This window comes from Chroicocephalus ridibundus, chromosome 2 (genome assembly GCF_963924245.1).
Source record: "Chroicocephalus ridibundus chromosome 2, bChrRid1.1, whole genome shotgun sequence".
Classification (NCBI taxonomy): Eukaryota; Metazoa; Chordata; class Aves; order Charadriiformes; family Laridae; genus Chroicocephalus; species Chroicocephalus ridibundus.
The window spans coordinates 119,641,787-119,667,143 of record NC_086285.1 but is presented as its reverse complement, the minus strand read 5'-3'; the positions used below and the strand labels follow the sequence as shown (position 1 = coordinate 119,667,143).

The following is a 25,357-nucleotide window of genomic DNA, read 5'->3' as shown; positions in this document are numbered from 1 at the left end:
CGTGTTGAAAGAACAAAGAGAGTTTTGTGATGAAGTGTACCTGGCTTCTCGCTGCTTTGCTTACCTTTTAAATGTAAAACCTAGTCATTTGCAAGGGCTTTTTCGTTCCCAAGGCATCCCTGCGAGATGCCGCCCCGTATGGAGCTTTCCTTCAGTCGCAAGCGAAGCGGGGTTGTCTCCAAACTAACCGCTCTCGAATGCGTTTCTATTTTAATCCCCGGCTTTTGAATGCAGCCTGCCTTACTGGCTCCAGCACATCGCCCTGCCCAGCCCCACCCGCCCCATGCGCAGGCTGGGGCTGCTCTTTGCTGGCGTTCCGGCTCTTCCTTTGTGACTAAAAGTTGGTTTCATCAGCAAAGCATCGGCTCCCGCTCGGCTCCGGGAGCTCGCCTGCCTTGGGGGAAAAGTGGCTCAGACCTGCAGCCTATGCGGGGCAGGCGGGGGCATCTGTCGCCATACATCTAATTTTTAAATGGAAAATGTCTCTCTCAAAGGCTGTCGATGTCCAGTGGTCTGCAGTCCATGAGCAGTTGACTAGTCCAGGTGTTTCTGCTTCTGTTTCCGTGCTATGTGAATTGGGAGTTCGAGAGAAGAGTGTGCAGGATGGAGGAGTTGAGGGTTTGTATTTCTGTTCTGACTGTACGGCACTGACGGAGGGCTCGGGAAGGAACAGAAAGTCTACCTGGGGTCACCTTCATTAAGGAAAATTGTAATTGTTCTTTCTCTTTCTGTCTGCAGCTCTTTCTTTCAGAGCCTTTATCATCAGCTCTTAAATACGAGAATGAGCTTTTTTTTTTTTTTATTTTTGGTATGGGTTGTCTGTCACGAGCAGTATTCAGGAAGAACTTGTTTTATTGAACATGATTCCTACTTTGTGGGTTTTATCACTGCATTTTCCCCCACTTACTTAAAACGTAGCCAGTTAAGACTCCTAGAGCTGGATTGATTTTAAAAACTGCCGAATATTTGTCTGTGCTTTAATGAGAAGAAAATCAACAGCTGAGATTATTGAGACAGTGCTATTGACTGGAGACTGTGGGGTTTTGTGAGGTTTTTAAGGAAATCATTAACCCAGGTCTATCTCTTCACAGGACAGTCGTCCCAATATGTCAAGACCTCTGATCACTAGATCCCCTGCATCTCCATTGAACAATCAAGGCATCCCCACTCCAGCACAGCTCACAAAATCCAACGCACCAGTTCACATTGATGTGGGTGGGCACATGTACACCAGCAGCTTGGCCACGCTTACAAAATACCCCGATTCCAGGTAACTTTAAAAAGCTTGTTCTGCATGTCTTTGGCAACTCCTTTTCTTCCATTTCATGCTTGGACGTCCTGGGGCTGTCTTAGAATGATAAGTTTAGTTTCTTTTGTTTCAAAATTAAATTAGGTTTCTTTGTTCGAAGGAGGTGAGAGACTGATTTTTCTTTTCCCTGCTCCACTATGTTTCAGACAAATGGCACTCCTGCAAATCCCTACGTGTATGTACTAGAACCAAGTCAATGGTAAAGAGCACTTACTTTCTACCTCCTAGAATTCTGGGTTTATGCCAGGGCACCCATTCTGTGGTTTATTACATTGAAAAACTGTAGCGATACTGCATTTAAGTCCAAAGGTGGGGGTGTTAAGATATTTGTTTTGTTTCTTTTGGACCGGTAACCTCTCTCCCGTAGTATCAAGGTGTAGTCTTGGATGTGTCACTTGAGGTAAAAGTAAGGTTGTATGTAACAAAATATAGGACAGCATTAACTGAATACTTTTTATAGAATCTTAGGGCTTTTCAAATAATTAGACTCTTAACTCTCTCTCATGTACCTTCTAAATGAAACATTTATGACTGTGGTAGCTTACTGGTCTTAAGCAGTTAGAAAATTGCATGCATGAGCAAGTGGTGTATGTAGAGCAGATGAAATAAGAGTGCAGCTTTAAGGAAACAACAGTGCACTGAACGCAGCATGCGTGGATACTACATGGTGGTGAAGGTAGGGATATTGTTATTCTAAGAGTTGGTTTATCAGTCAGCAGATGTTGATTGTGTTCACAGTATTGGTCTATACCTTGCCCTTCACTGCCTGGTCCTGCTCTAGAGGGAAGGCGGTGTTACCTTCGCGGTCTTTCCAGCATTTGTGGGGGGAGGTTTTGAGTTTCTCGATCCCACAACTCTGAGTTGCCTTACTGAAGGGTACAAGGCACTCTTCCTGATATGTGATTTTGTTCTAAGCGTGGGTTTCACCGGTACTACTGCCCCGGCAGCGTTGCCTAGATAGTTTTAGGTGGGACAGGCGTAGTGCTTGTAACACTAAGAGCTGACAGTGCTAGAGGAAGAGAACAGTAAATAAAGGCGTATGAAAGAGAAACAGCTGGGCACATGGCCTTTCTTATGACAACCTCCTCAAGGAAAGCCAGGCAGAGGGAAGTAATAGGAGCCATGCCAAAGCGCAGGCCTGCCAGGAGAGATTGAAGCAATGTCTGGAAAAACTCAAACTGTTCTTCGAAAACCAAATCTATCGTTTTGGGGAACTTTGTTTAGGGACCTGCTTGTGTTCAGCTTATAGGAGCTGGGATTACTTAGGGTTTTTTCAGTAGCTGGAGTAGTGATGGTGTCTGAAACTGTTGTGTGTGCAGAATGTCAAATTCACAGGGACAGCATATTACTTTAAGTGAAGAAACACTAAAATGTCTTTCATAAGTGTGTATGGTGGCAGTGGAATTTAGGCTTAATGTATTCTGTGTTCAATTGAGCCATTGTAGCACTTGAAAGTGGAAGCTATGACTGTAGTATCAAAGCCAGTTTAATAAATTAAACATTTTAAAGCTCTTCAAACATAATTTAAAGAAAACCCAAACTCTGAGTTATAGTCATTCTGTTTCAAGTAATTCTGACATGCGTTTGTGTTTCAGTTCTGACAGTAAGTGTCTTTTGAACCCCTTGATGAGTTGAATATTTCCAGCGTAGCTGTTAGAACCTGGAATTCCCAGCCACTTCCAGAACTTGATTTTTTATTTTTTTTTTTTAACATTAGCAGCTTCAAAAGAGCAATTACTAAACTCGTTTGGATGTCAAGACAATGGCATGAAGCAATAAGCTGGCTATCACAGTATAGTTGTTTGGGTTTTGTCTGTAAGATTTACCTTAATGGTTTTTTTTTCCAATGGAGGGGTGTGTGTGTGTATATGTATCTATATTTATATATAGGGTCAGTGCTGGGTACAAATTATCCAGTAATATTTGGACCTTAATACAAATTGTGCATTGGAGACTGACCCGGTCAGTCTATATCTACAGTCTAACTTTGTTAGTGTTAGTTAATCCAAGGTTTTGACCAGCATTGCTTGTATGTTCTCTTTTTCTACCAGTATCACATGTGTGAATGAGACCAAAACCAAAGCAGGGTCTCATAGATATCTTTGGGCCAGTTGAAGCCTCCTGAGGCTTACTGTCATATGAAGTATTGTGTATGAAAAATAAGGTCTTGATTATCTTGCCTGAAAGAGCACTGCTCCAGGGATGAGTCAAGGCATAGGTTGCAGGCTCCAGCATCTAACAGGTTGAGACATGAAAGTCATTAGGCTTCTGACTCGTATTACATGTAGTCTAAGGGCCAGAAGCCTAAAATGAACCTTTCATCTGTGGGCCAGGTACCAGAGTCATCTTTCTTTGAGAGATTGAAAGGGTGATATCCAAACCAGTCACTGTGACTTGCTGGTGTGAAGGAGACCTATCCTGATGGAGCAGTCTCTGCTTTGGAGCAAGTGTATTTTTCCTTCTTTTAGATTCAGTAGCATCTCATCTTGTGCCTTTCTAGTTCTCCTTCTTGGACAGTAGAGTAGGAATTGGAAAGAGTACTTTAGAAAGGGTTTCTTAAATGGTATCAGGTAAAGACTTGTAGCTTGCAGGGCTCATTTTCCATATTTTTTTGTTAGATCCCTGAAAATGGTTTGTGACGTGATATGTAAAACGCCTACCAACAGTTACCCATTCATTCCTCCAAAGAAACCCAGGTGAGACTCTAAAAGTATCTTGCTGCTGATGCTGGGTTCCGGCCCCTTGCTATGGAAAGGCCATTGAGGGCTTCTGTCAAATGCTCTTGTGATTGAAGAACCCAAGGAATCAAAGCCTATCAGTGTTTTGGCCAAAGATTGATACAGTGGAGCAATCCAACAGACAGGCAACTTATCTAACAGATGGTTTGAATTGAGTAATCCTAGAATTTTAAATTCTGAAGCTAAAATAATGCTAAAAAAACCCACAAAATTCATTTAAAAAGCCAGCAGCATAGAATTCAAAGGAGCCCAGTTATATTCCAGACCAGGGAGAACCTACTGTTTTCACAAGGAAGATCCCAGATGACTCTTCTATCTCATCAACAGGCTTCAGGTTCTCCCAAGCCAGCGAGACCATGCCTCAGACATGATCTCATGCACCTGGATAATACAGTTTGCCAGACTTAGGCTTCAAGAAGAGGCAATTTGAATCAGTATCTGTACCAAGAAGACCTAATGTAAGGTCAGTCTGCTGAAAGAAATAGTAATCTTCTTTAAATGCCTGAGGAGGGGCCAGGTGTCCTTTTGTGCAGCTCTCTCCACCAAGACTGTAGACCTTGATGTATTCACCCATATACAGATTATCGCTCCTGTTTTTGAGTTGTCGACTGATGGTTATTCATATATCCATGTGAATGGACCAAACTGTTTCTATTCTGTGAGGAGTCTTACGGTTTTGGAGTTTCTTCTGTTTCGAACTAGATCATGCCCTCCTTCTCAGCAACTTTTGGGTTACTTGAAGTTACCAGATCTGCAGGATAATATTTGGCAACACAAAGTTATCTGTTAAAGATTTGGGTGTGCTAATTATTTTTTTTATTTTGGTTTTGCAAGTGAAGATTTAAAAAAAAAAATAGGTCTGCTTTCCACAGCCCAGAAAAAAAACTCCAATTTTTTATTCCAGGGAAGTTGGATACAAGATGAGGGTCTGCTAAAGGAGCCTTTTTCCCCTGAGAGTCGAGGCACGTGCATGCTGTCCCATTGTTCCCTGTGGTCACCAGAGAGTCCGAGGAAAATGGGTTGAGGTTTTAGGATTTATTATTATGAGTAGAGGAAGCGCAGGCCTGTTAGTTCTGATATTTGAACCCAAGCAGCCTACTCTTCTTCTTTCAGTGCATTATCATCTTGCAGTAGGATCAAACCCTTTGCTTGGAGTCAACATTCCTACGTCTCTCAGCCTTAATGCTGTCTGCATGGTATCTACCAAAAGTTATTGTGCGCTGGCTAAGACAACCTCAGCTGACTATCAGAACTAAATGGGAAGACATTTAACTTTGATCATATGAGCATCAGCTGTCTGGTATCTCAGATATCAGCAATATCAGCAGTGTTGTCTATCTCATAGGTTCAAAGCATCTGGTCTTTTAATTAGTTCTGTCCAAGTCATCTGGTACAAATATTTGCATAACACCATGGCACTGGATTGCCACATCCTGTATTCCCAGAACAGAATAGGAAGATTTCATTAAAAAACTTGTATATATTTCTTTGTAGAACCTTTCAGGGTATCTGTTTGTGTTGCTACATCTACCATTTTGAGTTACTCCCTGCATATGAAGATGGATTCTTATATGGTATTTCACAATACTTCCAAATTTCTGCCCAGGGCTGTTTCAGGTTTTCATATGTACCAATCCATTCACGTCCCAGTTTTCTTACCCAATCTTCACTCTCAGCCCTCAGGGAAATTAAATTTCACACACTTGGATCCAGTTAGGACACTGGCATTTTTTTTTGTTGTTGTTGGTAAGGGTTTCTTTTGCATCAGAGCACAGAATTAGTTAGGAGAATGCCCAAACTATCCTCGTCCTTTTTTGACAGTTTGTGAGCAAGACTTACCCTTCATAGGTTATGTAGGTGGACCTCCAAGGACATGCTATGAATTAGGCAGGTTAGCACTGTTTACCTGTTTCGGGGCTTTGGCAGTTTGTTGTCTGTAGACTGTCCCCAGTTCCAAAATAAGACACCAACATGGCCCTTAATTCAGGCTCCTGCAGGTTGCAACACCATGCTGGAGACTTCTGGTTTGGTAGGAGATCTGTTGTGGTGGGGGGATGTTCTGCACTTTGCGTAGATCTCCCTGTGTAACACCTCCACGAGAGCAGACCCGCCACATGTTTCCTACTCACCTTGGATAGTACTTCTGAAACTGCTGTAAGTGATGCTAATGGCTTAAAGAAATCAATCCAAAGTTTTCTAACTAATGAGCGTTTGGGAATTTATTTATTTTTTTAAGAATATACTGTCAGAGTGGGTGTTACTACGTCTTTATTTCCACTCTCCTTATTTGGATTCATCTTCCTGAAAGGCACATCTCTATCTGTGCGGGTATTTGGTGATCTTTCTAGAGGAGCAACATAAAAGCCTGATGAGGCGGTAGCTCTTAAATCACTGTGACGCTCCAGTAGCTGGACTATAGTAGGCTTGCACTTTTTGAGAACAAACGTCGTGTTGCAAGTTGTAAAGAGCAAGCTTCCTTGAGAGTTTTCGATATGGCTATACGCTAGCTCAGGCTGCTGTGTTAGCGTGAATGGTCCAGGTTGCAGATTTTTAATATTTTGTAACATTCCTGGCAGGGGGGAATAGGCAGGAAGAAGTTGGCAGAGGCTCAGTTTAATCTTCGTTACCTATCCTGGCTTGCTCATCTAGTTATTCACCTTCTATATTTCATCATTTGATTGCTGCGTGGTCATGTGGCAAGGGAAAGAGAGGGCTTGGGATAGGGAAATACATTGACACTCTCACTGACCCGCTCTGTAACCCGAGATAACTGATTTAACTTTGAGTTTTCGTTGCTTCCTACCAAGGTGAACAAAAAAGCAATTTGTAAAGTGCTTTGGGATGATGATTGAAAGTGTAAAAGATTACTATCTCTAAGCGTAAATATTTATAGATGCCAGTAACTGAGATAAGAACAGTTGATGATGTTGGTATCACCAGTAACATGTATTAGTAAAAAATGAAATCCTGAATCACGAGGACCAGACTCAATACAGTTAGGCAGTACAGTTGTTTTGGTTGGTGTAACCACATACAGAAACTTGGGTGAAAAATAGAAACAGAACTGTGAATCATAGTATACTTTATGCCTATTTCAAGAAATTCAGAGAATTTACACAACTGATGTTGTAAAGAGAAATCTTTTGTAACACACTTCTGTCAATAAAGAGCTCAGAGGGGTATTTTCTGGTCCCGGCTGAACCAAGATTAATTGTATCTCTAGGTATGTCTATTGAATTTAGGGTATATATTGACCTAATTTTGCCTCAATTAATGATCACCACAGGTCAGCCATCACTGTCGCCTCAGTAGAAGTGAATGTTTTCTGAATCTTAGTCCTGTAAGATGTCTGACGTGCGAGGTCAGCAAGTTGTTGCTGTTGCTTGTGGCTGGTGACTAGGTGAAAGAAATAGCACGATCAGATTAGCAGGTTCTCACATCGTGTGGTCAGTAGCTGGTGGTGAGTCATCACTGAAAGGGGCCATGGAGTTGATGTCTTCCTGTTCTAAGTGTCAGTAGAAGTGGTTTTGTATATTATTTATTTGGAGGATAAAAAGCAGTGTTCTCTGCTTGTTCAATGCTTTTGCTCTCAAGTGTGTGAAATGACAGTGAAATCAAGACAGTGGGGTTGTTAGGGTACTCTTTGCACATACACAGACCCAGAGAAAGTAGATGTGCAGACTTGCTGTCGCGGGGATTCACGTCGTGCTTAACTATGGCTGCATGGCTACGACAGTGGGGACGGAGATATTCAGGGGAATAAATTTCTGCATTCAGGAGTGTTACAAAGCTAAAGGTTTCAGCTCCGTATTTCTGAGGCTAGTAATCCTCTGAAGTAACAGACGTTTTTCTTGAGAGGAAAGAAGAAAATCCATATCCGCATTGTCAGTATGGCTCATAGATCCCTTTTCCAGTAGGCTTATTTGAGGTTATATGGGTTGGATCAACCTGTTAAGTCCAGGGAGAGGGGAGGCTGTCAATTACCAGTTGAAGGGTCTGTGCTCTGAGAAATCCTTTAATTGCAAAGGCTGCTTGATCTTGGCTCCGTGGATGAAAACTTGTTAGTGAGAAACAGTTTGTTGTTGTAGTGTTTGCGCTTTTCTACCCAGTAGTGTGGCTTCATAAACCAGGCTGAAGGCACCCAAGCAGTATTTCTCATGCTAACCGACCATGAAAGTACTCGGAGGGAGAAAAAAAGGAGTGCTGAGTCTATGGGTCTTGCTGGTCTGACAAGGAAAAGCCTCTGAGAAACCGAGGTGGCACTGAAGTATTCTGCTTACCGGTCGCTTCTGGTAGGGTCCAGGTTTGAGCCGTGGTCCTCAGGTTCAGTGGTTTGTTTTGCCTTTTGCTGTGCTCAGTCCTTGCACTCGGGAACCTCTGTGTGTTAGCATTGGGTTCTCATCCTGCTCCCACATAAACAGTTTGTACTTCATTGGTCTTTCATAAATTGCAATGTAGTTTCTAAGCAAATTGGCATCTAGTATGTATGTAATTGCAGAAGTAAATATTTGGCTTCCAGTTTTACTATCAATACCTGGCCACCTCTTGAGTGTGTTTGGAGCTTTAGGATAAAGATTCCAATTTCTGGCTTACTTCTTTCTGGTAATGATCAGCCTTCTGGCTGGGTTTCACGTATACAAGTCTGTTTGCCATTTGGGAATGTGTTTGTAAAAGTTGCACAGGAAATGGTGAAAACTGTTTAGGACCCAATGGTTATCTGCAGTCGTTTTAATGCAAATAACACATAAATGCTGTGCTGGCCAGGGGAACGTCACCAGTTCCTGTTATGTGGACGTGTCCTCTAACTTAACTGGTTTGCTGTTTATTCAAATGTGGTCATGTCATAACCAGACAACTGTAATCTGGCAAGTGTTATTTCTCCTGTGTCATTTGTTTTCAATCTTTCTTTCCCCTTAGTCTGCTGCTCTCGGGATGTTGCTACTTTTTGACTCCTGCCCTTCAGTACCTTTTTTTTTCTGTCCCCATTCTGCTCTGAGCATCGATCCTACTTCAGTCATCTGAATTCCCTCATTGCTTTGTTTTCACATCTTTTTTTATCTGCACTTTTCTATCTATCTCTGTTGGAAGGAGTCAGAGCTCACAAGGGTCACAAGTGATCTTTACCTGACCAGATTAAGGCACTTTGCTTGCTTCTTGTCCCTTTCTCCCTGCACATCCTTGGTTTTCTGGCTCCTGTTAGTGGTGAGCTTCCTTTGAGTAGTTAAGCAGCCGGCATATTTTGTAGATATCTCAGATGATGCTTTCATTGTTAGTGACATCAATTGAAAGGATGCTCTGAGACTTGTTGATATTGATCTCTTACATTGAGTCTTTGAACTGGTAATCGAATAAAGTATTTCCAGCTGTGATGTAACATTAGCTCGCATCTGGAGGACTCTTCCAGCACAGTTCTGTCTCCACCTCATTTGGACAATTTTCTAAGCGCTTTCTGCCTGCTTTAGACAACCGAGGACTCCTGTGACAGTTTGAAGGTTTTTAAGCTGAGCTTGCAGCTACTTCTTGTGGCATACTTTGTAGGGGTGTGCCTTTAGGAAAGCAGTGGTCTCGCTGTCACCTTCCCACCCAGTCCTCCTGCAGTGCAGGGCCCTGCGCGTAGACACTTGGGCCAGCTCAGATGCTCAAAGCAATATAGCGCCGTGCTCCACCTGGACTCGTTTATCCTGCTTCCAGCTAACTCAGCTGTGCCGCGTCTGGTACCCAAGCTAATTACTGAAGACCTATCTTTTATATTTCTACACACCGCTGCATTTTGCAGAACAGGCACTCGGTGAAGGAGAGCATTAACTTTCTGCTTGTGAAGGATTAAAAAGGTGAAAGGGGAAAGTATAGAAAGGGAAAGTAATAGAAAGATTATAGGTTGTTTTTTTTTTTTTCCTTTTCATAAGATGAGGTGGTTGAGCATAGCAGTATTAAATGCAATGGGGTATAGCTCAGTAGTTCATCAAGTTATAAAGATAAAGATTAATTCTATCTCTTAAACCCCAGTGGGGTTTTCATGTTAAAATGTGACATGCCTGTCAGTCAAATGGTAGACATAATTGTTCTTTAAGAGACCTTTCAAAATCCCATTCCTCTTAATTAAAAATTGTGTTTGTGTTCTCGCGCAGGCCGTCTTTGAATGGTAAAAACTCCTTCCATAGGAGGCGCGTTGCAGGTAGAGATCTGTCACGGGCTGCGTGACACATGCATGGAACAGGCGTCACTGAAGTCCCCAGTGCAGCAGCATGTGGCTTGCCTTCGGCTCCCGCTGACAGGGGAGGAGGGAGATGGAGGGATAAGCAGCATCTCCCAGGCCCACACCCAAGCCCTTTGCATTCCTTGCCTAAGAAATTGCTTGTAGTTACTTATTGTGGCATAGAAAGTTATAATGCACGGCATTTGCCATAAGTGTGTCACTTCAGAGCAAATGATGGATTACGTCCTTCCACACCCCAAAAGTCTTCTTTGTGCTGTAATTAAAAAATAAATGTTGCAATGTTGAATTGGAAATATTTTCTCCCATACAATGAATTTGTTTTGTTAGGTTGCCTGGATGTAATTGCAGCAATGTCAGTGTATTAAACCCTTGTCACGGGGTAATGGTTTCCTGCCGCTACACCAGTGCCAAGGACTGCTTTGCGTAGCAGCTCTCTTGCTGTTTATCTCCAATCGGCAGTAGTGATTACTTTGCTTCTGCGAAACCTTTTTTTTTTTTTCTTCCTCCCCCTTTATTTTGTTCCCTGCATGCGTACTATAAATTACAGTTCTGCGCGAATGCTAACCACAAATCCTAAACAGTAGGAAGCGCTGCCCTGCCAGACAGCGGCTCCGCTGGGAGCTGGTTTTAGGTTTGCCCCAACTTGTCGGCGATCCGAGGGGAAGGCGTTCCAAAGCGGGAAGGTCTGCCGGGCCCCTTCTAACCATCTGAAAATTGATCCCTCTTTAAACAGTTTAGAGGGCCCTCGGGGTCTTACAGCTTACATAAAAAATGAAAGCCCTTCCTGTCTTAGAGCGGCGCAAGTAGTCAATACGGAAGAGAAAAATGATCTTTTAAGTGTGTCCCATTGAATCCATTATCTGGAGGGCCCCCGCGTGCGATGCTTCATCAAAACATCATCGGCTCGGTGATACATGGTGGGGGAGAGGGTGAGGTGGCATTCGGGGGATTTCAGAGAAGATGCTGCAGTACTCTCAGTGCCACAGGACAGGCTAAATATGATACAAGCCAGAAAATGAGAGCTGCAGAAAAACTAATGTGTTCGCCCTGATAACAAATTGATTTCATATTTTACATCTTTGAAAAAAAGCAATTCGTTCAGGAAAAGTTTTGAATGTTTCTTTTGTGGGTATGAAAGTCCTATTGGGCTTCTCGTACAATAATTGCTTTGCTTTCGATCCAAACACAAGCTGTCTTTCAGATTTTCTGCATTAGAATGATAGAGAAAATAAGGAAAGAAAGAACAATCAGTGTTTGTACCGTCAGTGCGTTCTAGTCTTGTTTTGGGAGGTTTTGAAAGGGTGGGACTGTGCTATCATAAACTGAATTGAGTGTTGAATTTCTGGTTGTGAGCAAGTGTATCAGAACTGTTAGTTCCTAAACACCGAAATTTTTTAAATCTTTTTCACGCCTGTATGTTAGTATACGTTTGTGTGTTTTTCTTAGACTAGTGTAAAAGGAAGATCTTTAATTTCTGTTGTTCTGTTTGCAGTATTTACTTACTGGCACGGTGATGTTTTTTACCAGATTATGTGGCTGGGAGCTGATCTTTTGCTGTCAGCATTTCCTTACTGCAAATAATAAGGGTGTTGCTCTTTGGTAGATCATGTGCAATAAAACAGAGAAGAAATCAGATTTGTTTTAAAAAATCAGTAGTATCAACTATGAAGAAGTGCTATCAAAAAAAAAAAAAAGTATTTTTGGAGGGCAAAGGGAAGAATGAAGAAGTATTTTAGAACACAACTGAGTTGTCAAACTCGCATCCTTTGGGGTGTCCTCCATTTCCTTTGGTGAAAGGTTTGCTTAAATAAACTGAGTAGTAGGCAGTGGGTGTGTGCATTTGCACAACAACATACACCCAGGTGCTTTGTTGGCCAGGGTGATCCTAAAGGCAGAGCGCTGTCAACATTCCTAATTGGTGATTACCCAATAACGCACACCCTCCAGTGTCTTGGGACTACAAAACACTTTTTACCTAGCCTTCCTACATGAATAATGAAGCACTTCAAATATTCATCCAATTATAGTCAGCCTCTCTCTTGACTAAGGGTTGCCAAATGCAATTGGACATACTTCTGACATAGAATTTCAGGCTATATCTATGTTGGAAGGCTTTAGTCATAATTCTTGACTTCTGGGGAGAGATTAGATAACACCATGATGGTAATTTCTCCAGCCTCAAAAGCTATTGTTTATTCACTTTTGCTATTAAATTCTAGTTTACTAGCAGTATAATTTCAGAGTTTTAGAAAAATGTTTATTCACTTTTGCTATTAAATTCTAGTTTACTAGTAGTATAATTTCAGAGTTTTAGAAAGATGGGTGTGGGTGTGTTTTGTTTGGTTTTTTTTTTTCATTTTATGCTTGGAGCTTGTCACATGAAACTGCTCATGTTCTGTTTGAAACAATAAGACGATTTGCCGGTTCTCCAAGTGCTGTGGATACAGCTGCGTATGACTGAAGTCACCATCAAGCGTATGAAAAGCAGGCAGTTAGCATGTAGACTTTTCAAACATGTGGACTGTGTTTATTTTCCTCTTCTAGTTTTGAAAATCATTTTGCTGCCCGTCATGATTGGCTCCTGATATGCCAGTGTCTGACTCTTAAATGGATTTTTCTCATGTCTTGCTAATGTTCTCAAAAACAATCTCATCATCCTTTGCAGAATATGAAGGTTTAATTTCACTTTACTAGCTTCTCCTACGAATAAGCTCCCCTGAACGTTAATCTTCCCTCTGGCCTTCCAAAATCTGATGAAGATGTTGTGCCATAGCCCTGGCTCATGGCAGTTTCCAGCCCCGCTGCAGTAATGCCGTAGGGAATCGTGTTGGCTCCAGCATGCTGCTGCAGAGGAAAAAAAAAAACCATGACAGCATCCACCTTTTTGGTGCAAAGGAGAGACAGGAGTAGGGACGTGGTAGTCAATCTTATTCCAGGAAGATGTAAGCTGGGGGAATGGTGGGGGAATAGTTGTATTTCCTCCATGGAAGACCTAACTCGCAGGAAAGGGAGAGGGGAAAAACTGCTGCTTTTCTGTAGCTAAAGCCTATTTGGAGGCTCCACTTTTTATCAGGCATTCTCATTTTCCCAGCTTCTAATATTGTTGTCTCACAAAGCCGGGCCTTGGGCCATGCCTTTCATACCAGCCTTTTCTTGCTTAGTAGCTAACCCCGATAAACTCATCAGCAGAGCTACAATTGCGCTTTCCCCGCTTCTGCTTTGGATTAATGGTGCAGCGCTCTCAAACCAAATGGATGCTGCTCTCTGGACCACAGAGGTCTGGTTCCAAGTGAGCGTTTAATTCCTTGCTTGGGAAGTAGAAATAAAAGCCCTAATCAGGTATGTTTCATGCTTCTCTCTTCGGTAGGCTCAACAAAAGGAAGGGTGAAAAGGATGCTATTGGAAGTCGCTGCTTGTCTGGGTTCATGACAAGGCAGAAAGCATTGGTTTGAAAATAGAAACAGCTGGTGTGGCTGTGACTGTCAATTGCATTTAGCTTCCATGTGGGTCACTTTATTCCCTATTAAAATGCTAAGTCGTTAAATCAGAAGTGTGAGTCCTCCTTCCTTCTCTTCATTAATGAAGTCCTGAAAACATGACAAACATGAAGGGCCCTAGGAGTGACGAAGAACACATAACAGGCTTCTGTACCAAGCAAAAGGCATAAAGCTGGTAGTGCAGCTCTCATTTGTAGAGGAAAAAATAATAATGTTGTTCTCCAAACCTGTCCCTGAGCCTGCAGAAGCTCTGCTGGGCAGTTCCCAAGTGGGATAGCTTGGCCGTGGCTCCTCCAGGAGCATTTTTTCCAAGGGTCTGTTCTGTTGCTAGGAAGGACTCTGTCCCTTGGTCTTGCATATCTGATTATTTTGCTTTGCAGCGTGCTTTTGCTGGGAAAGGTGAGCATTGATGACAGCTTTATCAGCTGGAAATTGCAGAGGCTGCAGACAAAACAAGTAAAGGGGGTGAGGTCCTGAAAAAAAACAGGGTCAGTGAAATTTAGTCCCGATGAAGGTCAAGTTTGTTGTAGCATGTTGCTGACTAAATATACGTATGAAATGAGGGCACATCCATCATGGCAGAGAGGGTTTATTTTCTTCATCACTGTCCTAATATTATTCTGCCGTAGTAACAAAACACTGGGGGTGGCATGGCAAGGGCAGCGAGGGAGCGGGGTAGGAGGATGGGTAGTGCAGGAGAGAGATGGTCTCCCTGGTAAGAAGTGACTCTGCACGGTTCAGCCAGCAAGAATGTGTTCCTGTCAGCTTTCCCTGCTTTGGAGACTGCGGTGAAACCCCTTCTTTGTCTTGTTTAAGTGTCCAGTGATAATCATACAATCACAGAATGGTTTAGGTTGGAAGGGACCTTAAAGATCATCTAGTTCCAACCCACCTGCCATCTGCAGGGACACCTCCCACTAGACCACGTTGTTCAAATAATAAATAATAAACCGGTGATGGGCTCCCGAAGTTAGATATGGAATGTAATTTTTCCCGTGTTCTCAGACTCTAAGGAGAAAGCATGTCTTGTCTGACTTTGATCCTGCAAAGAAGCCTGAGCTGCTATCTGCAGTCATACAGTGGCTGTTTCTATACCCCTCAGTATTGTTTTGCAGAGGATTTTCCACGATGATCAACCAGCCCTTGGAGCGTAGTGGAGAAACACCCCTTCCTTTTGACAGTCTGTTACGAGGCTCAAGTCTTAGTCAACACTTCTTGCTGATCCCCACAAAGCCGTCGCTAACTGCCTTTGCATTAATGGCGTACATGTGGCAGACTCCTTCCTTCCAGCAGTGTAAATCCCTGGGGCGCGTCCCTGCCAGAGGTCTTTTAACATCAAAGGGGGTAGGTATCAGCTGGTGGCAATTAAGAGGCAGCGAAGATCACCCTTGTGTGCTTGTGCTGCTGCTGCCCACTGCGGTGGAGCTCCGCGTGGGCGGCTGGAAGCAGGGATGGAGTTGGGGCTTTTGGGCACAGCAGGGCTTGGGGCAAGGATCTGACAGGGAAAGCTGCAAGCAAATCTCAGTCCTCTTGCTGCCTTTCTACAGACTGTATCACTGCGGTATCAAGTGGTAATGTTGCAGAGCCCGTCTGACCTCAGGTGCCTTCTCCCGTTAAAACCCATCACAAAGCTGGTGCTCAGCAGCAGGTTCTGCCTCACAACTGGGCACCTGGGTCCATTTTGTGGTAGAGGCCCCATCACTGGAGACATTCAAGGCCAGGCTTGATGAGGCTCTGAGCAATCTAGAAACATCTGGATTTGGCACTTCAGGGCATGCTCTAGTGGCAGAGATTGTAGGTTGGGGGTTTTTTGTTTGTTTGTGGGGTTTTTTTGGGGTGGGTTTTTTTGTGTGTGTATGGTTGGACTCGATCTCAAAGGTCCTTTCCAACCATGAAGATTCTATGATTCTGTCAATCTCATCTAGTTAAAGATGTCCCTGCAGGGGGGTTGGACTCGATGACCTTTAAAGATCCCTTCCAATCCAACACGTTCTATGATTTTGTCTCCTGTGGTTTTGGGGGGTATTTTTTGGTAGGCGTCTTGCAATCTTCCCTTCTGAGGGAAGAAAAGCTGTGTAAACATGAGTGGCTGAGGACTGTGCCATAGGTTTCCCCCACAGAGCGCTACTTGGTTAACACAAATAAATGCAGACTTTTGTGCATGTGGTGGTTAGCAAGAGAATGCAGTTTGATGGTCTGGCTTCATAGGCAGAGTTGGTTGTTTTAAGACATTCTTTCTCCAGACCCCTTCTTTTCATTGTACTAACTGGCATCTGCCTGCCTCTAAACGCTAAAAAATTAGGGTTTTAGGAAGGTGATGGAAAATAATCAGAATCGTCCCGTAGCCCCGGACTGTTTATTGTAGCACCAGCAGCTTCTGGAGAAGTAAGGGTGGAGAGCTTTGATGAAACAGTGCAGCTTTTGATTACCCCAAACTATTTTCAGGCTTCTGCACCTTTCGAGAATGTGTTTCTGTAGATCTCCTGTAAAGATAGTAGAAAACAATTATATCTGTGCCTTGTGGTAATGCAAGAGGAAAAAAAAAAAAACATCAGGAATCTACCAAAACACCTGGATTTCTGCTAAATTAAGATTTTATTACATTCAGATATACAGCAAAAAATACTGGTATTAAGTAGCTACACAAGTGGAGGGAGTAATGCAAGGTTGTTGTAACATGTTTTATTTTCAGCAAGCACAGAGAGGAAGAGAAGTTTTTGAAATGGTTTTCTGTCCCTGAAAATGCCTGTATTGGAACTTGCATTATTCTAAAAAGAACAGTAGTTTTGGAATTCGGGATTTTTCTCACTGAATTGTTAGCTTTTTTTCTTCTTCTTCTTCTTGTCGGTAAGGGAGTCATGGCCTTTTGCTATACGTATCCGTGTTGGTTGTTGATCAGTTCCTTTGCAGTACCAGTCATTAGTTAGTGTAAGCTGAAACTTAATCTATTGATACGAGAGTCCTGCAGTAGTACCAGTATCTGGGAACAAGGGGAGATGCAGTATAGAAAGACCCATAGGCAATGGTTTGTTTTGGTGGTTTTTTTTTTTCCTTTTTTAATCCAAGTAGAGTTAAATTTAGTTCTGTCCTTTTAGAGAAAGGCTTCAAAGTTAAGTGAATATAATAATGAAAACGTACAAACTCAAGCAGAAGGCTGCTCTGTGATTAACATCTTTCTGCTGGTTTAAAAGCAGCGCTTGGCTTGGTAGGCAACTTCTTGTTTATGAGCAGCCTGGGATTGCCACAGGGAAATTTTGGCTGGTTGGGTTTGTACTGGTTTCTACTGGGAAGATCACAACAGATGTAAGATCTATATCCTCACGCCTGTAAATCCTCCAGACTGATGGAGTTATGCTTATTTGACTGTTTCGCCACAGATCGTTTCCCGCTTGTTTGCTGCACTCAGAATTTATCAGTTGCTACGTTAGAGTTGTCGCAAGTTTTCAGCTGGGTGATCAATCACCAGTGCGGTGGTGCACCAGGAATGAGGTCCGGTCCCACGTAGGTGGGCTGGGCTGGGCTGTCCTCCATAGGTGTTTCCATCTGTCTGTTGGCTGTAGCTCCATCCTGGAGTCGGCTCGCTTCAACACCCCACTAAAATACTTGAGGCTGACTGTGCCTGCATTTAGGAAAAGGGGATCCTAAGACACTTGGAGTATCATACGACTTCAGATGGCACTCTTATCTGTATCTCCTCCGGTAAAGCTGCAGCTCAGGAAGAAGCTAGAGGACAGGCAGCTCCTCTGTGTGAGGGTAACCTGCATTGCGGGATAAAATAGCACTTAAATTAAAAACGTTAGAAATTCCTACACGTTTTATGAGCACTGCAAACTATTGCTCACAACTTCATGTTATATCAATTTGTTATTTTTTTTTTTATTTAATAGAGGCTAGTTTTCTATTGATATTAATGCCTAGGAAGAACGGTGTTAAACTGTGTTTAAATACGGATTTCAGTACAGTTAGTTTCTGCTCATTTCGTGAGAGGATTATGTTTGCCTTAACGTGGGCAACTAGTTGCCCGTGCACGGCTCCTGCCTGGACTCCTGTGGCTGCTGCAGGAGGGCACGAGTCTGCAGGAGTGTCCCTGTGCCATCCCCTGGCCCTTCGGGAGCCCCGGAGGTGCCCGAGACCATCTCGAGTGGCACCAGGCATCTGTGTTTAGGCAGCTGAATCACATCCTGGCTGTCATGTATTAAAGGCGCCGTGATGTAACACTTAGTTTTGTCATGTGGTATTTTTGAGGATTTCAGTGGCTGCAATTATAGTGTCTGTTTTCACATATGTGGATTAATTATTCCTTACGCCACTGTTTACGGGGCTGTATTGCTTCTGTGCTGTATCTCAGCTCTCTTCCTTTCTTCTCTCGTTACCTCCTCCACAGAAATACATCTGACATACCGTTGGGTTTGGTATGGCTGCAGGGATGATTACACCATGACAGCAGCTAATTTAATAAACAATAAAGCCACTGTTTTGTATATGTAAAGTTTGTCAATGGAAATAATGTTATCTGTGTGTTTTTTATCACCCCCACCACCAGCAGAATGTGCAGGCGTGGCTTTGGCATTTCTAACCTATGCATTAAGCATTATTTATTGCTCAGAGCCACTGTCTAAGCTGTTTTAGGTGGACTTTCCTGTCCTCTTAACTGATTAGCGCACAGGTTTTTGTATTAACTGATTTGGTTAATGGTGTGATTTTCCTAGTTACTGAAATGCTTAAATCATTACAACCCTCTAGCATGGAAGCAGTTAAACATGTAAATGTATGGGAGGGAGTTATACGGGTATAAACATGTCTCTCTATGTAGGCACATGTCTGCGTCCGCACTAGGAATCACAGCGATGTAATTGTAATGTATATAAGTTAGAGTTAATCAAAACAAGAGCAGTATATGGCCCTGTGTTTCTCATACTAAATTCTGTGCTGGTAACACCCACATCTTCTTTGCCTCTGTTGCGTGTGCTCTCGTGCCATCCCCATTGCCTTTCTCAAAGAATTTATGACCTAGGATGTTAACCTGGAAGTACCATTCTCAGTCTAGGTGGAGGAATGTATGAGCAGGTGAGCTAAGCAGTAAAGCAAAACACAAATATTCAAGAGAAGTGTGATAAATATGTTATTGTGTAGCTGGCCCTTGCAGCTTTTCTCGTTACAACTGCAGTCAGCTTTATGGGAAAAGAATGTTATTAGGGCAGCCAGGGCAACCTCAGATTCTCATGTTCATGGTTATGTGTAGTAATACCATCTCCAGTACACGATTGCCTTCTGCTGTGCACAGAGAAATGTGGTGCTTAATTAATAAGCAGGTCATCAGCATCTCTGTTCCTCCTCAGTTCTGCTTGTGTCCTTGGGCTGTATTTTCTGCATGTTATTCGAGTCCTGTTCTGAAGAGTCATTCTTGCCTGCTTTCTTTGCAGCGTTCTTTAGCCTACTACCTTTTTGCTTCGCTGAAAGGAGCTCAAAAAAATAAGGGAGGCATACTTAGTCGTAGCGTCGCGCAGGAAATCTGGCACACGCTTGGACAGAGCTCGTTTCTCCCAGGCAGCCCCCGTCTGCCTTACCTGTGTTCCCTTCCCACGACCCCTTCCTCATCCATTAGACCTTCTCCTGCTCCTCAGGGGTGCCACGGGCAACAGTCTGCTACGCTCTGCAACCCTGGCTTCTCCCCAGATTGCGTGCTGCCTGGATTGGGGGTGCTGTGGGAAAACAGTAGGTCATCAAAGACCAAGTCTAAAGTGCAGAGTGAAATGAAAGTTGCGGGAGCATCTCTAATATTCGACGTATCTTAACTTGTGAAGCCTGTTTTCACTACCTTAATAATGTTCTTTGTATTTTTTTTTTTCCTTTGTCTATCCCTGTAGGGCTTTAAAAAAAGCAGGCTGAACATCCTTTCCGCCTTCCCTGGCAAATCTGTCTTGTGACAGTCCGAGCCCAAGTTCAGCAGCCGGGCTGCAACCTGTTAATCTGTTTCACAGGCTTCTGCCGCACAAGCTAGCGGTAGCAAATAGTTGTCCTCTGCATGAACTGCACTTGAGAAGGATGTTACGAACTTTGCAAGTGACTTTCACGGGTATTTATTGAGAGTGGAGTAGTGAGGGTGTCTGGGAATACTTTATTCTGTTCTAGGCTCTGGAAGACAGTGTTTCCTGGGGACACAGGCTCGCCGTAGTTAACAGCGGAAGGTTTTAGAAGCGCTTTCTCTCTCTTTGAATTTTATTCGTTAATGAGAAGCTTTAATTTAGGCTTTAATGTAGAAGTGGCCTCTCTTCTCTCTGGAGAAGCAGTCCCCGTGGGATCCCCGTACAGCACGCAGAGGTTAGCTGTGCCGTCTCTTGCCTTTGTGGGCTGCAATGCAGGTGGAGTTTGTGCAACCTTTGCAAAGGGAAGGGCAAGTGTGTTCTTGTCCTGTCTATTGGAAACGTGTTGTCCTTCCTCTTAGAGGAGGCAGCAGGTAACAAAACAACGTAGCCGGGATTTCTGGCTAAGTAGCCAAAGTTGTGAAGACCTTGGAAAGCTTAATTCGTTATGGTTGCATTGGGAGGATTGTTGTTTACTGGGGCGCAGGCTCCAGGCGTGTGAAGTGCAATGCCTGGTTCCCAAAGTAACATCCTGGAAAGGGGCAGAGTTAGCGATATCACGGTGCGTATATGTGCTTAACTAGGGTATCAATCTGTTGGGTTTGGATCCAGCACTCATTTTGCTGATAGCTTTCTAAGGGATTTCATGGAGAATCTTGGAGTGTTTCCTAATTTCCAGTGATACGTACATGGAATTTTGATGCTGAGCCTTCTCGAGGGTACAGAGGAAATACTGAGAGCTAACAGTGGTTTGAATGAAATTCATGAAAGCTGAGGGGCAAACTTGATGTATGAAGGAATACATCAAAGAATTTCTGCCATTCTGAGAAGATTTTGTTGTTGGGTGGTTTTGCTGTTGATTTTTTTTTTATTATTATTATTTTTTTTTCAATGTCCGGATTTTTTGAAAGGGAAATGGCTCTGGTAGCTTTTTTAAAATTGCTTTTTAACAGTGTTCTCTTTGTGGAATCTGCATTTACAGATTTATCAATAGGACTTTGAAGCTGGGTTGCTAACATGTCTTATTCTTTTTAAGAAAAGTTGGCAGGCTTAAAGGAGAGTGGGTTGGAGCGAATACATTTTTACTTTTTACTTAAACGCGATCCCAAGACGCAAGTTCTGCTTTATTACATTGCTGTCTGTGACAGGGTTCAGTGTTCTGAATGTATAGATTATCATGGCCTTTGGGATGTTGCGCGTTCACCGGTTTAGCTACTTTCTGGCGTTTGGTGTTGAATGATAAACACTCAGGTTCTGCTCCTATCCTCCATTATCTGTACTCGCAGCAAACCTGACCATCTTAAACATGATTAAAATATAATTCAAAAGTTATTAGCTAATTATGACGCAAAGTACTTAATTTGCCATTGCACCCTAATCGTAAAGGTACTCCTGATAACTTGTTAATAACCATATCATAAGCAAAAGGACACGGTTGCTACTAACTTAATAGGCAGCTTCCCTCCAGATAAAACATAAATAACGTACCTCAATGAAATCGGATTCGAGCTTAGTAAAATTATCTTGGCAAGCAAAGAGAATACTTGTTAATTTTTCTGTGAAATGTTATCATTGCCAAGAAAACTTGGTTACAAAAAAACAGAGATGGAAAAAGTATTTGCATGAATAATTGATTGAACATTTCATTGGTTTAAATGATTTTAGGAAAAGTGGGTTTTGATATACACTGGAAAAACTAAAAAGTTTTTTAAGGACGGACTTATTTGCAAGATACCAAATGCTGTAGGGAGATGTGGGGCTTAAAGGCTTGCGGTCTGCTCTTCAGTAGATCCAGTGCGTGAGTGAGCCTGAAGAAAGGAACAAGGAGACATGGTGGTGTAAAATGTAAAATACCGGTGGCCAGGCCGCAGCTATGGAGCAGCGGGTGTGCAGGTCAGCTGTTGCATGTCGCTGCTCTTTGCCCTGACAAATGGCTGAAGCAAAACGCCTGTCGTGATGTGAGAGGGATGGCAGCAGGTATCTGCAGCCTCTGCTCCTGCTCTGGGTCACATTGGCTTGGCGCGTGGGGTGGGTTGATCAGAGCGCTGGCTGGTTGTCAGGGCATTCAGTGTCCTAGAGGAAGAGAGGGCCTGTGGTACCACCCTTTAGATAGTGGTTTGGCTGAAGGAACAGCCTATTTGGGGATTGCAAGACTTAAGTTTTCTGGAGATGGGTCTGTATGGTAGCAAAAGGACTTGAGGGAGTGCTTGGTATCTGGAGACAAGCAAAACTGCGAGGATCAGGGATAGACAGGATGTCTCGGGAAGCGTCAGCAACTTCTGGGTCTGTCAGATGGAGTAACCTCACGTTGTCAAAAGTGATGGGGGTTGTGGGGATGAGGATCCTGGTTCGGGGTGGGATAGTAGCTGGAGAGTAGAGGACAGACCCCTCTCAGCCACATCTGAAGCCTGTAATGCAACCTAGAGGTTCAGGAGGTTTGGCTGCCACAGTATTGAAATTGCTTTTAAAGCACTTACCTGCCCAGCCTTGTGTGAAAAGATGCAGATTTGGGTTGCAGCCTGTTCCTCTTATCTGTCTGTATCTCTTTGGTATACCAGAGCAGAGAGAGAAGGTACATGGTAAACAGAAACTCCCTGGTCCATCGTCTGCAGTCTGGGGATAGTGCTCTCCTGGCCTCACCCTTGCTGCCGTCGTGCGATGTGGGAGATGGTTTCCATCTGCCCACATATATAGTTTTCTAGCCATGAGTCACCAGCTCTTGACATCCCATCCCAAGTTTTTGTTCCTTTCTTTTCTAAAATGTTAGTGTTTCTACAAGTGCCGTTTGGGTCTGGGTGAATGATGGTCCTGAATTTGGGAGTGGGGGTTTGAACATCCCGGGGAGAAGGCTGTGACAGAGCTTACTTCTGGTGGACATTCAGGACCTTGCACCCACCGTAAGGCTGTCAACCAGTACGTTATGTGTATCAGGGGAGTTCCTGTATTAGCTGTATTTCGTAGTGTAATTATTACTTCTGGTGTGAATCTCCTAGATAGCTAGATCACCTGTTTAGCGGGGAAAATACAGGTTTTAATTTTTCTTGGAAGAACTTCCTTTTCAGGCAGACAGAGATTAGGGTATTTCTATTGACTTCTGGAGCCTTAGCCGTCCATTTTTTCGTTCACCCCGATGTTTCCTGTGACCCACATACCCTCTTTTGCTCGGCTGTCATTTAATTACACATCTCATCATCTCCACGCTCATCTGTGGCGTAGAAAGCTGTAGTTCACTCTCTTGTAAGTAGCATTCCTGCAACATGACTGCACAGCGTTGTGCAATTTATTCTTTTCCAGTTAATGTGTCGGTTTGTCCATGTGGGTTAGATCCAATGACTATTTGTTCATTTTGTAATATGTCTGATTTGCTTTCATCTCTGCTCCTGGTGCTGCCTCTGATCAGGCAGGTTATAGCATATCCTACGTTTCTTTTTCTTCGTTTTTTTTCTTAGTCTCTGATGTGTTCCCTGATGATACCACCTCACTCGTCATTTCAGATCCTTCCCATCTGTTCTTCACATGCTTTACTCTGCATTTAAGACTATTCACTGCTTCTTGTCTATCTCAATTTCTTCTAAATGTTTTATTAGCCCTCTGAGCTTGCCCTTACCTCTTCTTTCACTTCCATGCTCGAATAACAATCTTAAGATGTTTGAAATTATCTCCATGTAAATGGTTCAGTTCTTCAGTCTTTAGCAAATATTTCCACAAAGGTTGACATCCTTCTACTCAGTATCTGGGATTTATCTGTTCTTCAAAATGCCATGTAACATTTTCTTTTAAATCTCATAAGAACTGGTGTTTTAATACCTCCTCTTGTACATCCTTCTTGCTCTGTCATTTTTGGCTCCTATATAAATACCTTTTCTATAGAAGGTTTAATGAGATTTTAGGTTTTAATACATTTTTCCCCTGTTACCTTTGCTTTATAATCATTGTATTCATGCCTCTTCTGATAATGTAGGAACTGCCTGTGCCAAGGAATTCCTGAGACTCATGGACATGAAACCTTAAATTAAATGTAAGGAGGAAGAGATAAGAACAAATTATAATAGCACTGAGAGCAAGAGATTACAACGGGGTATTTGGTTAAAATGCGGTTTTCATAATATATGTTCCTGAAAATTGTAAATGTATTCTGTTATATCGTGTTTATGAGCCAACTTTTGTTACGCAGAGTTATAAAGATTGCTAGGTATTCAGCTGCTGTGGATCCAAAGGACGTGAGGTATTCAAAAAGAGAAGAGCTGGTTGTTACTGCTAAAGTGATCCTCTGAAAAAAGACTAGAAACCTCATCATTCTCCACTTGGGTGCGTTTCTCCCTGGCGTTGATACCTCTTCAAACGTAGTAGTTTCTAGGGGACAGTGCAAAATTATATAATTTAGACATACGAGGAAGTAAAATTAAATAGCCATGAGACGAGCATACCATTAAACAGATCTAATTTATAATGGGCTCTTATGCAAATTGCCTTTGAGCACTTAAAAGAAAATGAAAAGAGATTAATAAGGACGACATGGACTAAAAAGTCACAGAGAAAAAAAAAAAAAAACAGTAAAAGCCTATTCCGGCTCGCTCTTCACACACCCCAGAGTGTTAAATAAGCGTTCCCATTAGCCACATAAATATAATGATGTGATAGTAAAACTTGCATTCACTTAGCCTTTTAAGGGCCAAACCCCTACTCACTTTGCCACAGTGGCTCCAGCCAGGTGAGTAAGATTTCAACTAAAATACTTTTTCTTTGTTGTGTAATTCATTATTGGAGGGAGAGAGTTTTCATGAGTGCTTTGCCCCTTGCCAGCCACCGAATACCTGACCTCGGTGGAGTCCCGGGCAGTTTCTTGCCCTGCCATTAGCAGGGGATTGCGGGTGCCACGGCATCCTCCTGCTGCACGGTTCCTTCCGCTGCCTTATTAAACACCAGGAGTTTTCCTCCCTTTTTTGTTGTTCCGTGAAAAGGCACAGAGAGCAGGGAGAGCTGACAGCTTGGAACTCTTGCAAATAGTTTGTTGCAAAAAAATTTTCAGTTTTGAGGTTTTGTCCTCTGATCATTATAATAAAATTAGAAATAATATACTGGATATATTAAAAAAATAAGGAATCTGTGTTCTCTCAGGGGAAAAAAGTTACTAGGTTTATTTCTACGTTAGATTGAAAGTAAAGCAGTAGTCTGCATGCGTGCAGACACCAAGGCTTGCTGCTTTTCCATGTTCCTTGTATCCCTGTGGTGACAAAAGAGAAGAATTTTAGCTGTGTCCACTGAAGCTTCTAAAACAATCTGCAGAGCCACGTCCTTTTTCTTAGTGTTAAGTTGTGCAATAGTTGACTGATTAATATTAGCCATCTTGTTCCTAATTAGTGCTGCTTTCCAAAATTCTTAACTGAGGCAGAATATGCTAAAGGAAAGTCTTTCTCTTTATGTGTATAATAATATATATGAATACTTATATACTGAGAGAGCAAGGTTATAAACATTTACACTATGTATACAGTTTTGCCACAGATCAAGTA

The 25,357-nt window shown here is 42.8% G+C and overlaps 1 protein-coding gene across 8 annotated transcripts in view; it reads left to right on the top strand.

Annotated features, from left to right (window-relative positions):
- Positions 1–25,357, top strand: part of KCTD1 (potassium channel tetramerization domain containing 1) — a 106,733-nt gene that overhangs the window by 67,908 nt on the left and 13,468 nt on the right. For 7 of the 8 annotated variants that reach the window (XM_063326759.1, XM_063326757.1, XM_063326755.1 and 4 more), the window contains one exon: positions 1,092–1,270. In XM_063326759.1, coding sequence (XP_063182829.1) covers positions 1,107–1,270 — 164 coding nt within the window. In that variant the 5' untranslated portion in view covers positions 1,092–1,106. Of the gene's footprint in view, positions 1–463; positions 619–1,091; positions 1,271–25,357 lie in introns of those variants that run through there. The other variant, XM_063326756.1, reaches the window with a different exon arrangement.